General features: G+C 35.3%; 1 protein-coding gene across 3 annotated transcripts in view; it reads right to left on the reverse strand.

Annotated features, from left to right (window-relative positions):
• Window positions 1-697: 697 nt before the first annotated feature.
• HBS1L (HBS1 like translational GTPase) overlaps window positions 698-16454 on the reverse strand; it is an 85131-nt gene continuing 69374 nt past the window's right edge. For 2 of the 3 annotated variants that reach the window (XM_005899114.2, XM_070376716.1), the window contains 6 exons: window positions 13564-13668; window positions 10507-10597; window positions 9982-10090; window positions 5944-6044; window positions 3247-3391; window positions 699-1386 (listed from right to left, as the gene is read on the reverse strand). In XM_005899114.2, the coding sequence (XP_005899176.2) occupies window positions 1375-1386; window positions 3247-3391; window positions 5944-6044; window positions 9982-10090; window positions 10507-10597; window positions 13564-13668 (563 nt within the window). In that variant the 3' untranslated portion in view covers window positions 699-1374. Of the gene's footprint in view, window positions 1387-3246; window positions 3392-5943; window positions 6045-9981; window positions 10091-10506; window positions 10598-13563; window positions 13669-16454 lie in introns of all 3 variants that reach the window. The other variant, XM_070376714.1, reaches the window with a different exon arrangement.

A 16454-nucleotide genomic window follows, 5' to 3' on the forward strand; every position in this document is an offset into this window, starting at 1 on the left:
TCAAACCCACGTCTCTGGTGTCTCCTACACTGCAGGCAGATGCTTTACCTGCTGAGCCATTCTGTCAGATGTATCTGTTAAATGTCTGATTAACATAGTGTAGAAACAAAACACTTTCTTGCCTTAGTTAAGTTTACTCTCGTCACAGCTATACATATATTTTTCAGTAAAAAAATGTGCTCATCTTATGATGGTCCACCAAGCAGCACATTTATGGTCTGTACATCTTACCAGACTTACTCTTCAATTACGAAGAAATGCTATTGAATATGGCAAGCCATCGATATACAAATTACATCATTTCCCAGTTAAAAAAAAAAAAAAAATTCTATCATATTGTCCATCAGATCAGGGTCCCAGGCTCAGCTGAGGACAAAATCTACTCCAAAGCAATTGTACCCAGGAGGGAGCTCAACGAATACTTGCTCACTAAATATATCTTGGAGTCTGCTCAAACTTTAAAGAAAAACATGACTCTTACTCATAGGGGACTTATGATCTATAACATATACAAGATGAAGTCATTATACATGGAATTATGGAAGTGAGAATGGGAAAAATAAAGTTATGGTTAGAAATGGATGAGATTAAATTTGCTCTGTTAGGATAAAAGCAAGAATTCACATGAAAGAGTTGGGAAACTCGTAGGCGAAAAAGATCCCAAGAAACCTAAGCCCTACTTGGAAATCTCATAAACATCAATGAAACCAGAACACATTTTGTTGTTATGCTTAAACTAAGACATTTTATTAGCTAGCTTTACATCTTAAATATTACTTCTGTTACCAAAGGAACAATTTCCACTAATTCCAAACTAAGCTTTCAAATGGTTGCTTGCTGAAGGAAGAATACTCTTATGCTCAACACCAAATACCTTAATTATAACCTTCAACAAATCTTTTCTTAGAGTTAACTAAAAAACTATTCAGTTCAAATATTAACTACCTCAATAATCCATTTTAGCTATTTGTCCTTAAAAACATGTCTTGTAGAGTTGAAATCAGAAGAGAAAACTGTAAACATTTGTAGTTTGGCTGAAAGTAGAGTTCACTTCATGATGATTCAATGTCTTCTAACACACTTCTGATGGCTTCCATAAATCTCAGTAAGGTAAATCCATTACTAATATTTCAAAGGAAAAAGCTAGTTTTTAAAATCAAAGTGCAGTATTAGCCTTTCTTTGTCAGTTGGCAACTTGAAATTTTTGTAGGGCTGATGAATACTTCTTTGTGGTTGATCATAGCTCTAATTTTCTCTCTCACTTTAAAAAAAATATCAATTGCACATTGTTGCTTTAACTGAGTAACTGGATTCTTTCAAAACGGAGGTTAGCTATCTCATTAAATTTAGAAACATGGTAGAAATTCTGACCCATCAATCTTTTATCTGTAAAAGAAAAAAAAGTATTTGCTATAATTTAACCAATCACATTACATCAAAGGAACCATCAACAACAAAACAAAAGGAAAACGGCAGTGGAGTAATCATTATATCAGATAGAACTTTTGTTTTTCCTGCAACTTTTCTCCTTTCCTAGTCATGTTATTTGAGATTTTCTATCTCTCCATTATTTTCCACAAGAAACTGCATCTTATTTTTAGAATCCTCTTTTATAAAGAATGTTTTGACAAATTAAATGACAAAGATATTAGGTAACATTTACTGAATTCTTTCTAAATGCCAATCACTGTGCCAAGTGCTTTATACAGATCATTTCATTTCACAACTCCAGAAAGTAGATTCTATTACCCTGTTTTCATAGATGAATCAATGACAGGAGAAATGCTATGCTTCTGCAGCTAGGAATTAGTAGAGCAATAACTCAATTTGGGCTTATGTTTAACTCCAGAGCCTTCTATATGACACAGGTATGTATAACTGAATTTTGATGCAACATGAAGCCCATGTCAAAAGTATCCATCCAGTTAAATGAGGTGAGTAATTTTTATGCAGAAAACAATCATATGAAGTAATGAAGCCCCTTTTAAAAATACATGCGTACCTCAGAGATATTGTGGGTTTGATCTCAGACCACTTCAATAAAGTGAGAATCACAATAAAGTGAGTCATAGGAATTTTTTTTGGTTTCCCACTGCATAGAAAAGTTACATTTATACTATGCTATGGTCTATTAAGAGTGTAATAGCATTATGTTTATAAAAAAAATCTACATACCTTAACTTAAAAACACTTCATTGCTAAAAATTGCTAATCATCATCTGAGCCTTGGGTGAGTCATAATTTTTTTTTTTGTAACAGCAACATCACAGGCACCCATAACAAATATAATGCGAGTGAGTGTCGAAGTCACTGTTGTGTCCAACTCTTTGTGATTCCATGGACTGCAGCCCACCAGGCTTGTCTGTCCATGGAATTCTCCAGGCAAGAATACTGGAGTGGGTGGCCATTTCCTTCTCCAGAGGATCTTCCCAACCTAGGGACTGAATTCAGGTCTCCTGCATTAAGGCAGATTCTTAACCATCTGAGCCACCAGGGAAGCTCAACAAAGATAACAAATAATGCAAAAGTCTGAAACAAGAATTACCAAAATGTGAAACAGAGACATGAAGTGAGCAAATGCTGTTGGGAAAATTGTGCCTATAGACTTGCTTGAGGCAAAGTTGCCATAAACCTTTATTTCTAAAAGAATGCAATATCTGCAAAGTGTAATAAAATGAGGCACGCTCATATTCATAAGATCTATATTAACATATCATACTGTGGAAGAAAATTAAAGTTAATGAAATTCTGGTTCATTTCTGGCTATCTTCTCCAAAACTCAGCTGTACTTACCTTATCCTTACAGATTAGGTATGTTTCAGAAACACTACTGGTATGTTAACTGAACTTCCTGAATGAATGCATTAAGAGCTAGTTATTTAAAGAAAAAAGTAAGGAGGGTGCTTCTGTTAAACAAACCACTACCCCCAATTAACTGACTCTTAAAGTCTATATTTTCATGATTTGTATTGCATACTTACAGATCTATTTTTCAATGGATTTCCTTTAATATTGAGCAATAATTTTACTGGTGGAGAAGACAATCTGGAAGTCTTATTATGAGAAAATCTAAGACCAAACATTTTCTTCTCATCATTCTTTTAATTTTTAATATAATTTTTAAAATGCTGTTCTAATATATCATAACTGTTCCCCTTAGGCCATAAAATCTCAGGAATCATTCTTAAAAGTAGAAAAAGAATAGACATAATAACCATGGACACATAATCAGTCACTTTAAAATACCTCAGTCACTACACCAGCAGCTATGGTAGAACCACTGTAGCGCAGCATAAATCTCCCCAGCTCTTTAAAGTCTTTGTAGAGCTCAAGAGCCACTGGTCTTTGTGTCTGTAGCTCCACTAATGCATTCTGGCCTTTGGTCAACAATCTATCATGAAAAATAAAAGAAACCAATGGATATCTAATAGAGGTAAAAAATGTAATTAAAATCTGCAAAATAAACATTTCACATTCCATCTATAAATCAACTTAGTTTTTTAAAAAACTTAAAAAGGAAAAAGGGATTTTCTTTAAATGAAAATATATGCTTTTAAATTTGGGGTGGTTAGTTGAAAAAAATGAGAAGAGTAGTTCTAGATTTAAGAATTATTAGCTAGTTCATACATGTGTATGCACATATATATACACACATACATACATATACACATATTTTTTATAAACAATCCTCCAAATACAACTCTCTACCCCTTCAAGGATCCTATAATCTAAAATGCTCAGGACCTCTGCACAAAAGCCTTCTCTTTCATTCCCTTATGAAACTAAAGAAAATGATGCATTTGCATTTTAAAAGTGGAATGCAATGTCCTATGTCTTCCCCAGTTAAGTCCTAATTGGTAGATTATGTGTTAAAAAGTTATCTTTAAAGAGGACACTTTCCTAGTGCCACCACACTACCTGAGGGTTCTCTCTCCTTCCCTCTTCTCTCTTTTCTCACCTGGGAAGAGTGGTTCTTTAACAGAGGTTCAAGATAAAAACACATAAGATTTTCCCACAACATGCTGTTTGTAGGAAATGAAGGCAGATGAGGCATGGGCCTGACCGTAAACAGCTCCACACAAATAAGCAAACAAATAAAAATCCTTGTGTGCAAGGGCCCCACCAGCTTACTAAAGAAGTAGAACCCAAAGGGGACATTTTGAAACATTCTCTAATTCAATTTCTAGAATACTAGAAGGCTAGAGGACAGCAATCAAAAACTCCCCTTCTGAAAGACTACTTTAGGGACAGAAAGATAGAATAAACCAAGGTTCCCAAAAAAGTATGCCAAAAATTCTAAATACTGGTTTTGGGCAATTTCAGCTTACGGTCCCATTTGTTAGGATGGTGAACATTTAACATATTCATAATTTGCAGTTAAGTTTGGTTCTAGAAAGTCTGGCTCCATCCCATGTAAGTCAATTGAGTCTACAACATGCCTGAAGTGGAAGAAAAGCAGAAAGCCTAAATGATGTTGGTACAAAATAAAAGGACAAAGCTACAGATATGGTGATTGGGAAAACTAGCATGATAATATATTAAGACCTAGTGTCAGCATCACTGAGCTAGGACTCTGCAGCAGGAGCAGGGAGAGGAAAATTCAGGATTAGATCTGATGAGTCAGTATCAGATTGAGAACTTTCCAAATCACTTATATCTCAGTCCAACAGCCTGGTTCCTGCCAAAAAATATAATTTATGTGAACAAACTGACTGGATTAGAATCTTGAGCCTGCCACTTGCTAGCTTTATGATCTTGAACACGTTATACAATCTCTCTAGGCCTCAGTTTCCTTATCTGAAAAATGGGAAACATAGTAATACTTGATTCATACTGTAGCTGAGAATGTAAACCATACAAAAGCACTTATGACAGAACCAAGAAAAAAGTGGTCCTCAAGAAACATCAGTCATGATTAGTTCTATGACAATTCTCAGTACGTTATGGCAGGCGCTCATGCTAGAAGCTAGAGACTCAGGTTAAAAATAAAGAACTATCTTTAAAAGAGGCGTTAAGTAGCCTCCTTTTTCTAACTAATGGAGAACAAACATGGGTGTTAGAGTAGTGTGAAGTTCTATCTTCTACTTGCAACCAACCCTAAATTAACCCTCTAACCACCTTGGCCTCTTACACAGGTGCAAATGAGGAGGAATACCCCAGGACTTAAAAAAGGGGATTTTCGGTGGGACTCCCCATAGGGCTGAAGTAAGGAAAACCCCAGTGCTGAACCAGCCAAGCCAAACTGTGGTCAGTCTTTAGTTGAATTAGAGTAAGAAACTCAAGGTTCTCAGGAAGCACGTCTTCTGAAAAATCCCAAGCCTATCCCAGCCAAAGGGGAATTGTCCACACGTAGACACAGATACTAACGGTAATCAGAGGGGACAGACTTGTGATCACCTCAGCCCAAGGCACTAGGAGACTTTAAGGAGGAAAAAAGGATACTTCCCAGGTGGGAAAAAAACAGTGTGTAGGTCACTCTCTCCTTGAGGTATTCTTAGCACAGGGCATGATTCTCACGAAGGGGTAACAAGATAGTATAGAAGAACAATGAAGTTGGAATTTGGGACAAGTGGCTAGGCATAAATCAAACCCATCTTCAAAAATGTAAGACTGATTTTTTTTAATGCCTTCATTTTTACATCATCGGTATCTAAGGCTTGATAGTTAAATAAAAACTTATATTTACATTTTTATTTATAATTCACACCCATCACTATCATATGTAACAGAAATTATATCAAGCATTCCTACCTAAAATAGGAGCTTAAATATTTGTTTTTGTGTTTTCATCCAGTCCTTTAAAAAAATGATTTCTGGAACAAGTTAAAATAGACTTATCATAAAGAGAATTCACTTATCACAGAGAGAAATATTATACAAATGAATTCATCTGTAAGAAATGTACTTATATTGTGTTTGTTATTTACACATTAAAACACTTACTTAGGCTTTTTCTTTGTGACTTCACCAGTGCTTTTGTTTAAAACACTAATCAATCTTTTAATAACAGCGGGTTCACTGACGGTTTGGTAGTGTAACAGCACCTAAAAAAAGAATTGTAACACAAAAAAGTTGTTGGCTGCAGCATCTCTGGCCTTCTACTCTTGCACTCACACTGTATCACATCAGCCTCAGAACTACTGCCTGGAGTCACAGGATCTCCAGCTGCTTCCTTGAAGCCCTACCACTCTCATCAGGCTGTCCCTTAACTCACGAGGGGTAAGGTCATGGGAAGCGGTTCCAATCGCTCCTCCACCACTATGGTGGAAACCTGGGTAAATTACATAACCTTCCTTACATGGTTATGACGAGAATGAAATAATATCAGAGACAGTGCCTGGTACAGTGGATGTTCAGCAAATGTGAACTATTTCATCATAAAAACAAGGGAAGGGAAACTGTGTAACATTCAGCAGTAATATCATTCATTGTTGGATAATGAGACTAAAGTATTAAATGGATGTTTAGACAGGCTTTGAAGTCAGGCAGACATGAATTTGAATCCTTACTCCATGCTTTCTAGGCATGTAAGCTGGGGCAAGTCCTGTAATAACCCTTCCCACCCTTCTACCCCCAATATCCCCAGCCTCAGGTCCCTTGTCACTAAGTGAGGAAAACCAGACAATGTTATTTCAAAGTGGTGCCCAATACATGGTAAAGCTGAAGTTAACTGATGACCTTATATATTAGCTATTATTTCTCATGTTTCACATGTAAGGAAATCAGTATCAAATAGGTTAAGCAGCAATAATGGTGCCAAAACCACTACCAGAAAAGAACAGTCTTTTCAACAAATAGAGCTAGGAAAATGGGATATCGAGATCCAACAGAATGAAGACGAAGCTTTATACCATATACAAAAATCAACTCAAAATGGTGCGAAGATCTAAATAAAAGGACTAGAACTATGAGACTCTTAGAAGAAAACAGAAGGGGAAATCGTCTTAGTGTTGAATCTGGCAATGACTTTTTGGATATGACACCAAAAGTAAAGCAAAAAAAGAAAAAGAGAATGTTAATAAACTGGACATCAGCAAAGTTTAAGGTTCTTGTCAAAGGATATAAGAGTAAAAAGTAAACCCACAGAATGGAAGAGGGTATCTGCAAATGATACACTGATATGGAATTAAAACCTAAAATATATTTTTAAAAAATGAAAAGATGCTCAACATCAATAGCCATCAGGGAAAGACAAATCAAACACCACAATGATACAACCCTTCAAAATCATTAGTTTACCTATTATAAACAACAAACAAAAAGTCGTCCCCCCACACACAAGAAAGGAAAATAAATGTTGATGAGGCAGAAGAGAAATTAGAACCCCTGTCTACTGCTGGGTAGGAATGCAAAATTGGTACAGCTGCTGTGGAAAAGTTTAGTGGCTCCTCAAGAGTTAAACACAGAATTTCCACATGATCAAGCAACTCCACTCCTAGATTTATACCCAAAAGAATTGAAAGCAGGGGCTCAAACAGGTACTTGTATGCTGATGTTCATAGAAGCATCATTTACATCTGTCAAAAGATGGAAACAGACCAAACATCCATCAACAGATGAATGGATAAACAAAAAGTGGTATATACTTACAATGAAATATTATTCAGTCTTAAAAAGAAACAAAACTCTGATACATGCTACAGCATGGATGAACCTTAAAAGCATTATGTTAAGTGAAACAAGTCAGACACAAAAGGACAAATATTATATAATTCCACTTACACGAGGGATGTAGAACAGGCAAATTCACAGAGAAACAAAAATAGAACTGTGGTTACCAGAGGATGGGAGAAAGCATAATAGCAGGAGTGACTGTTTAATGGGTCCAGAGTTTGGGAAAGGAAACAGTTCTGGGGGTGGATAATGTCAATGGTTACACAACAAGGTGAATGTACTCTAATGACACTGGACTGTATTAAAAATGGTTAAAATGGCAAATTTTCCATTATAAATATTTTACCACAAAAAAAAAATAAAAATCAAAACATTAAGATTTAAAGTCTAATCCATTCGTATGTTTTTTCCTTCTTAAATATATAGAGTTTACCATATAAACAAGAGGAACAAAAAATATGTATTAAAGAACTAGTCCCTAAACAGTGATATTTTAATTGCTCAGGAAGCCTTTTCTTGGTTAAACTTTTAAAAATTGTGAGTTTCTTCCTACAGAGAATGGATTATATGACAAACCATGACCATTGTTTTGTGAGACAAATTTCATCCTGGTATTCGTGAATCAACATATGTGAGTGCAATCTCATAAAGCGGCACTGAAAAACGTTTAATTCATAAAAAAAAACTACAGCACACAGGAAGACAGTATTACTATTCAGAGTGATTACTGACTTCCTGACCGCTCTGCCTCTCCATTGGCAAAGATTATTGCTGCATGAGTAAAAACACAGGAACCAACCTCTCCAGCTTCTCTTCACTGGGCACGCTGCTTTCTAAGAATGAGTGCAAGTCACTCATAGCCATTTCTTTCCTATCAACGCGTGAATTCTGAATATTTAAAAATCAAGTATTTGGAAGGAAACTTTTGCCTATTTTTTTTTTAGCATGGCGAAATGAAATATGATTATAAAAGTAAAATGCTTAAATGATACCTTACAAATATACTTTCATAAGATCAAATTTACAAAAAAATCATTATAAAGAATTATAGCAAAGCATATATTTATCTCAAATAAAGGTGCAGAGGTATAAAATAGATTTAAATGAGCTAAATAAATTTATTCCCAATCTTTAAAATACTATCACTAATTTAAATAAAGTTTAAAGGTCAATTACTATTACTGCCTTACTTTTATTTCAGAGATGCATCAAATGGAGAAAATGATCTGTCTACATTTTCAAAGGCAAGCCATTTAATTCCACCGAGAAACATTTTTTATTGTCGTGGAGAACCTGTACTATATAAGCTGATCAAGAAAAGAAAGATAAGTCTAGTGGGAAAAATGCCCATTTGTTAAACAGCAAAAGAAAGGTACCAAACTATAAACAGAGCATGGTCCCAAATATCTGAAAAAAAAAAAAAAAATTACACATAAAACAAAGACCTTTCCTGGATAAGTAACAATATAGTATATTGATTCATGGTTTATATGCACACACACACATGAGTGAGTGAAAGTCGCTCAGTCATGTCTGACTCTTTGCGACCCCATGGAAACCCTATATATACATACACACACATATATAGATCCATCTATACATATAAGATCCATATATACATAATTTATAGATCCATCAATATAATATATAAATCCATAGTAAGATCTGATTTTGGAGAAAGAAATGGCAACCTACTCCAGTATTCTTGCCTGGAGAATCCCATGGACAGAGGAGCCTGACAGGCCACAGTCTAGGGGGTCGCAAGAGTTGGACACAACTTAGCGACTACACCAACACCACCATCCCTCTTCCCATAAACATGTATGTTCAAATGGTGCTAGTCAATGATGACCCTGCAAACCAACCTCACAGCTTCAGCATAAAGTTTACCTTATGTCAAGTATCCCCAGAATATACCAGATACCAATGTACACAAAAAAAATACTCTGAAATGTAGAGAGTAGATATTTATAGGTTATGCAATTATAGAATGTTATTGTTTTTATTTTTGTGTTTTCCAAAATTTCAAAAAAACAAAGATGCAATCTAAGAAGTAATCTTTAGAACTCAGCAAAAAAGTATCTACTAATTTCCTTAAATGAATTTTTTTTTACTATCATCAGTTTGTATCCTATTGATTATTAAATTTCTTCTCACTGCCTCTTTGAAAATAAATGCCAGACCTATGGATCAAAATAAAAAGCAAGACATGATTTTCAAATTCTAATTTCATGTTTTTCTGGATTACAGTAATACAATGGTAGCTGGAAATAACAATAGCATCATCAGTTATAAAGACAGTTACCACTTCTTAGGACAAAGTTACAGTGAATTTATAAAAACAGTAACAAATATTTTGAAACTTACGGGAAATCCTTTAGTGATAGGAATTTCAATATTAAAGATGAGGATTCGGGCTCTGAAACGAGTGCAAACCTTAATGGGTTCTTTGGGGACACAAAATATGCAGCCAACACTGTAACAACAACAAAACAAAACAAAAAAAGGAGAGTAGGTAGTTGGGAGGAATAATTAAATACATATCGAATACCTCTAAAACCATTTACAAAGTAAAACAATCAAGTAAATTAGGGACTTTTAAATATTCTCTTCTAGGTTAAAGCATGGCTTTACACCATTATTAACCTTATATCATTTTCACACACTACAGTTTTCCCTCAAAGGACATGTCAGGTATACATGCTGATGTGTATTAATTTAAATTTTAGTAAATTTTACTTATTCTTATACCTCCGCAAGTGCCTGTTTTTGGCCAAAGGAGATTCAGAATTAACACTCATTCTTTCATTTGAGCTGGTGAACTGCAAACTTTACGTGTTTTGAGGTTCTATATCCAAAACAATGGCTGCTTAAACTCATTTTGTCACTCACTTGATTTTGATGATATCCATTCCAACCAACGTAAGACTAACATGATCTCCTGCTGCCGCCCAGTCGACAGGTTCATCGTGCAGAGTGATTCCTGGAAATGAGTAAAAACTAAAGCATACAGTGAAACACCTCAATATCAAACCATAACAACCAAAGGAGTCTGGCTGATCTGTACCTCATCAGTCACTACTCATCATTTTCAATATGAATGGATTGAGATTGAGAAGTGTTAACTGTGAGCGTTGAGGAAAACACACTTCCTCCAGACTTGACTCTTCTGGACCACCACCCTAAACATAGAGTGACTTGCATTTGTCCATAAAAGGCTGATTTCTACTTATTTAACCAAAATTTTAAAACTCATTTACACAACTAGTATACTCATTACATAGGCCCCACTGCAATACATTAATGGATACAGGCATAAAAGTACAGTTCCAATTATTTTTAATAACAAAAGATGAGACTGGGGGAGATGCTTAACAGTATTTTATTCTCCTGAGCACTGCTTTAGACAACCACGTCAACAATCTCCTGTGTTCTCTGAGTTACCTACAGGGTGTCAGCACTCAGTCAGATGGTGCCCTTAGCATGCCCCTTCACGATTCCCAGCTCAAGAGAACTGCTTCTCAGAGAAAGATCCACAGCAATAAACAGTTATATGAAAAGGAGATTCATAGTGTAAAAAATTTTTTTAATGATCCCAGTTGTGGCTATATGCCTTTATTACCTAGGGAAAATCCTGGAGTACAAATGCCAAGGGCAATAATACTCAGGTATTTAAATAAAGGCTTTTAAAAAGTTGTTCATATTTTCTGATTCTGTGGGGTACATTCCTTTCCATTGTAACTTGAGTCTTCTGCGGAAAAAAGTATGTAGGCCAACCACTGGGGAATAGTTCTTGACTGACATGTTTTTAGTAAATTACAATTCACCCATCTATTCCTCAAAGTACTTACTTTTCCCATGTAGCATCCTCTTAAGTGAGTTTCTTTGAGACTCTCTGGGAGTTCAAGGAGAACTTTAAGGGCTCTGAGACAACCTAAAGCTTTATTCAAAATTTAATGTAGGTGTACATCTGCATTAATCTGAGAAGAGGGGCCATAACTTTCATCAAGGTATCAAAGAGGTTCCTGACTCCAAAAATGTTAACAATTATTATATTTTTAAATGTTGGTTACAATTTAATTAAATTTAGTTTTTTTTCATGTAAATTTAAAATGACCATATGTAATTTTTGGTTTGAAATGTGGAATTGAAATCAGGAGCTACTCACATAGACTAAAGATTGCCTTCAGCTTAAGAGTTTTCATACTAGAAGTTCAATTATAAAATTTTCTCAAGATTATGTATTATCTGATTTCCTTCCCCCAAACATGTTATACTGTCCTATACCGTGATATTTACTTTCTTAAGAACATTTTTCATAGTTCTTTTTTAACTCTCTAAGTGAAAATGTAATTTAGAATTTCCATTTGTTAGTAGCAGATTCAGTCAGTTCTCTTTTTTAGAATATTACTGGTTAGTGAGCCACAGCTGTACCTAAAGTGTTCAGATAGAAGGTGCATTAAACAATCAAGTAAATCAAGCAAAAGCATTAGAGTGAGAAATTGGGTGAGAAGTGTGATTTTCACAAAGTGAAGTGGTGCTTCTGACATGGCTTCCCTTTAAGAACCACTGGATTAAAGATAAGTGGTTGGAAGTTTTCTGGTGGGGTAGAAATAGGATGGAAAGAACCAAAGAACATGGAACTCTCAGAAGTGATCAAATTATAATTTTGGAGTTCACAAAGGAGCCAATCTTTAAGGTCCATGACCATGGTTTATGACCATGGTTTGAATTCATGTCTAAATGATTATACAAAAAAAATTCCCATTCTTAAAAAGCTCCTTAACATATAAAGAAATCAGTATTTCAAAAGTATTTCAGCTCTTGATCACTTTAAGAGACAAAAGCAGAGATTTAAACTTGCAAATAACAGGATTATGAAAAATGATTCCTTTTTAAAAAGTGTAAAATAACTTTGGCTTTCATTCTCTTATTCATCTTTAAATTTAGATTAAACTCTGTTACCTAGCAGATATTCATTAATTTCTTCTAATCCTTAAGGAAGCAGTTTTTAAAGTAAACAGAGCAATTCAAAAAATATACATTTGAATTCATAAGCTAGTTAAGTACAACTCTGGTTATAAACTATAAATAAGAGTAACAGAAGGACATGAGCAACTGAACAACAACAAACAGAAGGAAAAGTAGAAAATTTTAAATTTTAACATTACCAGTAGGTTATAATTAGCTTAAAATTGTTACAAATATTTACAGTATAAAGATCTTCAGTTTAATGTTGAAGTCAGAGATTTAGTTGGAAGCTAGATTAAGGTAAGAACAGAATTATAAACTTAAAAGCAGAATTCAAAAAAGAAGAATATGTACATATGGTCAAATGATTAGAAGAAAGAAACAGTTATTAGCTATCATGAAAGGTCATGTGTGCAAAAGCAATAATTATAGCATTTAAAACTAGCTCAATTTCTCTTTACAACATCAGGATTCTCTGTATTTGCATCTTATTTTCTTACTTAGGTCTTCCTGTAAAAAAATTTGGGGGGTATAAACATGATATAGGTTGATAACATAGTAATTCTGAAATACACATTTCAAAACAACAGACTGTAGCAGTCTGCTTTGTCACTGACTGTTCAGTGCCAGGATGGGGTCAGACTTAATTTCTGCTACTGAATACTACTTTAAACGTATCTGACAGGTGTCTATACATCTGGGTTCAGTCTTATCCAGGCTTCTCAAATCAATGTCAAGAAAAAAGAAAAATGCTACCACAGTAAGAATGTTATATGTACATTTATACACACATAGTCACAACTGAAAAAAATCGTTTAATGTTTTCACATTTTTATCTTCAACAGTTAGTATCATTCTGACAGTCAGTTACAATTTCAGTAAGAGGTTATTTACTCTGGAGTTAATAACTAAACTACTTTTAAAAATCTGCTGTCTCAATATAGGGTTGTTTAACAAAAGAATTTTGCAGAGGAATACCTTTTGCAGTACAAGTTTCATTAGGAGGCATTGCTAGGAGTCGGTCACCAGTTTGGATATAACCAGCTTCAATTTTACCAGTAACACAAAATCCAGATCCTTGATCTGCAAAACATGCCAAAATTTTGTTATGGTTTACTTAATAGTATCATCTGATGCTTAACACTGCTAGCTATACTTAGTTCCCTGTATGCTGTGCTAAGTCACTTCAGTTGTGTCTGCTTCTTTGTGACCCTATGAACTGTATAGCCCAGCAGGCTCCTCAGTCCATGGGATTCTCCAGGCAAGCATACTGGAGTGGGTTGCCATGCCCTCCTCCGGGGGATCTTACTGACCCAAGGGTTGAATCCACCTCTTTTACATCTCCTGCATTGGCAAGTGGGTTCTTTACCACTAGTGCCACCATTTCCTACTAGTTATATGAAAGCAGTAGTTCAATGAACATTAAGCAATGATCGTTTCAGAATTTTTAATATATCTACTAAATATACACCACATTCTATTTTCTTATAAATAAAAATATATTAGAAAAAGTAGGAATTCCTTCTTCAAATATTTATTAATGCTTACTAAATACCAGGCATTGTGCTAAACTCGGAATAAAGAGATGAAAATGTAAGCCTCTACCTAGAAGGAGTTTACACCAGTGAAGAGAAAGGCAAAAACAATTACACTGTCCCAAGACAACGTTATTTATAATGTGCAACAGAAACAAAACAAGGCACATCAAAGAATCCATGATAATGGGCAAAGACTACACTTACGCCAGGCACTTAGAAGAAAAAGAACCAGGAGTTTACCAGGCAGCCTGTATGCAAGTGCAAAGGCATAGTCATAAACGAATGTGGGCTGTGCTAAGACCCATGTGTCATTTATATGGAATTTCTAAGGGACCGTATGGAATAATGAGGGAAAGCCAAGAGAGGAAGCAAAGGATGCAGACACGGAACAAATAACATTGGTGCCTCATAAATCATGCTTAGGGTTTGAATTTCATCCTCAGTTAAGTAACTGGAAACTAGTAAAGAATTATGAAATGGAGAAGTGACATGATGGTATTTCTGTGTCAGAGTGGAGAGGTTGACTGAAATGCATATGTTGACTGAAAAAAGAGAAGAAACTCAAGAATCTGAGAATAAGGTATGACAGATTTAAGGTGATAAGGTAAGTGGGGAATAATGGCAAAAATAAGAGAAATCTGAGATGATCTGTATTAACCATGAGATAGAAAATTAAACAAGATTCATTTTAGCCTTGGTGAATTTGAAGTGTCTGCAAGGCAGACAGGTGAAGAAGATGCATTCAAGGGGGCCCCAATCATACCAAATCCACAAGAATGGAACCCTGGGAGCACACCCCCTGTGGAGATGCCCAGCAGCAGTTAGCAGATGTATCTTCAGGGTGAGAATAGGTTTGGGTTGAAGATCTGGGGTGCATCAAGATGTAGGAGATAGAAGAAATCATGGCTGCTGGTCAAAAAGAAGCGTGTAGAATAAGAGAAGTGAAGCGACAGAACCCAAGTGAAAGGACAGAGGAAGAGGAGGCCCGAGGAGATGGAGAGAGGTGAGACAGCAGAGCAGGAGAGAGTGGGTCACAGAGACCGAGGGGGAAAAGTTTCAGGGTGGATGTGGCTAGCAGCCTCAGAAGAAATGCCAACTTCAGGTAGATGGGAGTAAGACAGAACTGAAAAATGCATACTGATGTTGGCAACCAAGAAGTCATTTGATAATCTCAGTGGGAACACTGAGGAGAGCAATACAGGCAGAAGCCAGGAAGCAGCCTGAAGAAAGAAGAGGAGGTAAAAAAGTAGAATCAGCAAATGCTGTTAGTCAAAAAAAGAATTAAGCACATCTTATTTTTAAAATAGATAACAGTAGCATTTTGAAAAGCATTACCATCATTTCTCTTCTACTAGAATGCTGGAAGATGATAATAATAAATTTCAATTTCATTGAATGATTTTTGTAAAGCACCTTCATTTACTCATTTATTAAACACTTATTAAGTATGTGTTACGTGCCAACCACTGAGCTAGGTCCTGCAAATACTGAAATAGAAGTGACACTACTTGCTCTCGAGGAGTTCACAATCTAAAGGAAATAAACAGCAATAACACTGCATGAAAAATGCAACGAGAGCACATAGAGAGACCATGGAGGAACACCTCAGGGTATGTGTGTGGATGACCTCACTTATCACCTCCAGATTATCAGTTTATTGCTGGGACTTCCCTGTTGGCTCAGATGGTCTACTCTTTACTGCCCACTCTGTGGTAATGAAAATTTGGGCAACAGCTGACATCTTTACCATACTGATTATTCCAACATATTAAGTACATTATATTCTTTTATTTATTAAGGCCTTTTATATCATCTCCATGTTATATTTTTTTATGTAAGGCCTTGTAAACATTAAATTAGATGTATTCTTAGATATTTAATACAATATCTCCTCTAACACCTCTTCTAAGTTTGTCCTTCCTTGGGTTCTCTTCATCAGTCCTAGGGTGCCATATAGTCCCTGGTATCTTATAGTCACTCTTTTTTATCATATTAATAATTCTCTATATTAAACTTCCTACTTTACCTATTTGTCATATCTATTTCCTGACCGAAACTGCTACATATGGGTAGGAAATGAACAAGTGAAGAGAGAGAAGAACACAAGATGGGTAGACACAGTGGCAATAAAAACCCTGTATGATTAAGAAACACTGAATGATCCAGTTTGGCTGAAGGATACAGAAACTAAAGCAATCTAATGGGAGAAAAAACAAAACTACAAGGCTAGAAAGATAAAAGACTAGGTTTTTTTTACACTTGGAAGATGAGTAAAATATAAAAGTGAAAGTGAAAGTTACTCAGTCATGTCTGACTCTTTGCAACCCCATG

This window comes from Bos mutus, chromosome 9, assembly GCF_027580195.1.
Source record: "Bos mutus isolate GX-2022 chromosome 9, NWIPB_WYAK_1.1, whole genome shotgun sequence".
In the NCBI taxonomy this organism is placed as follows: Eukaryota; Metazoa; Chordata; class Mammalia; order Artiodactyla; family Bovidae; genus Bos; species Bos mutus.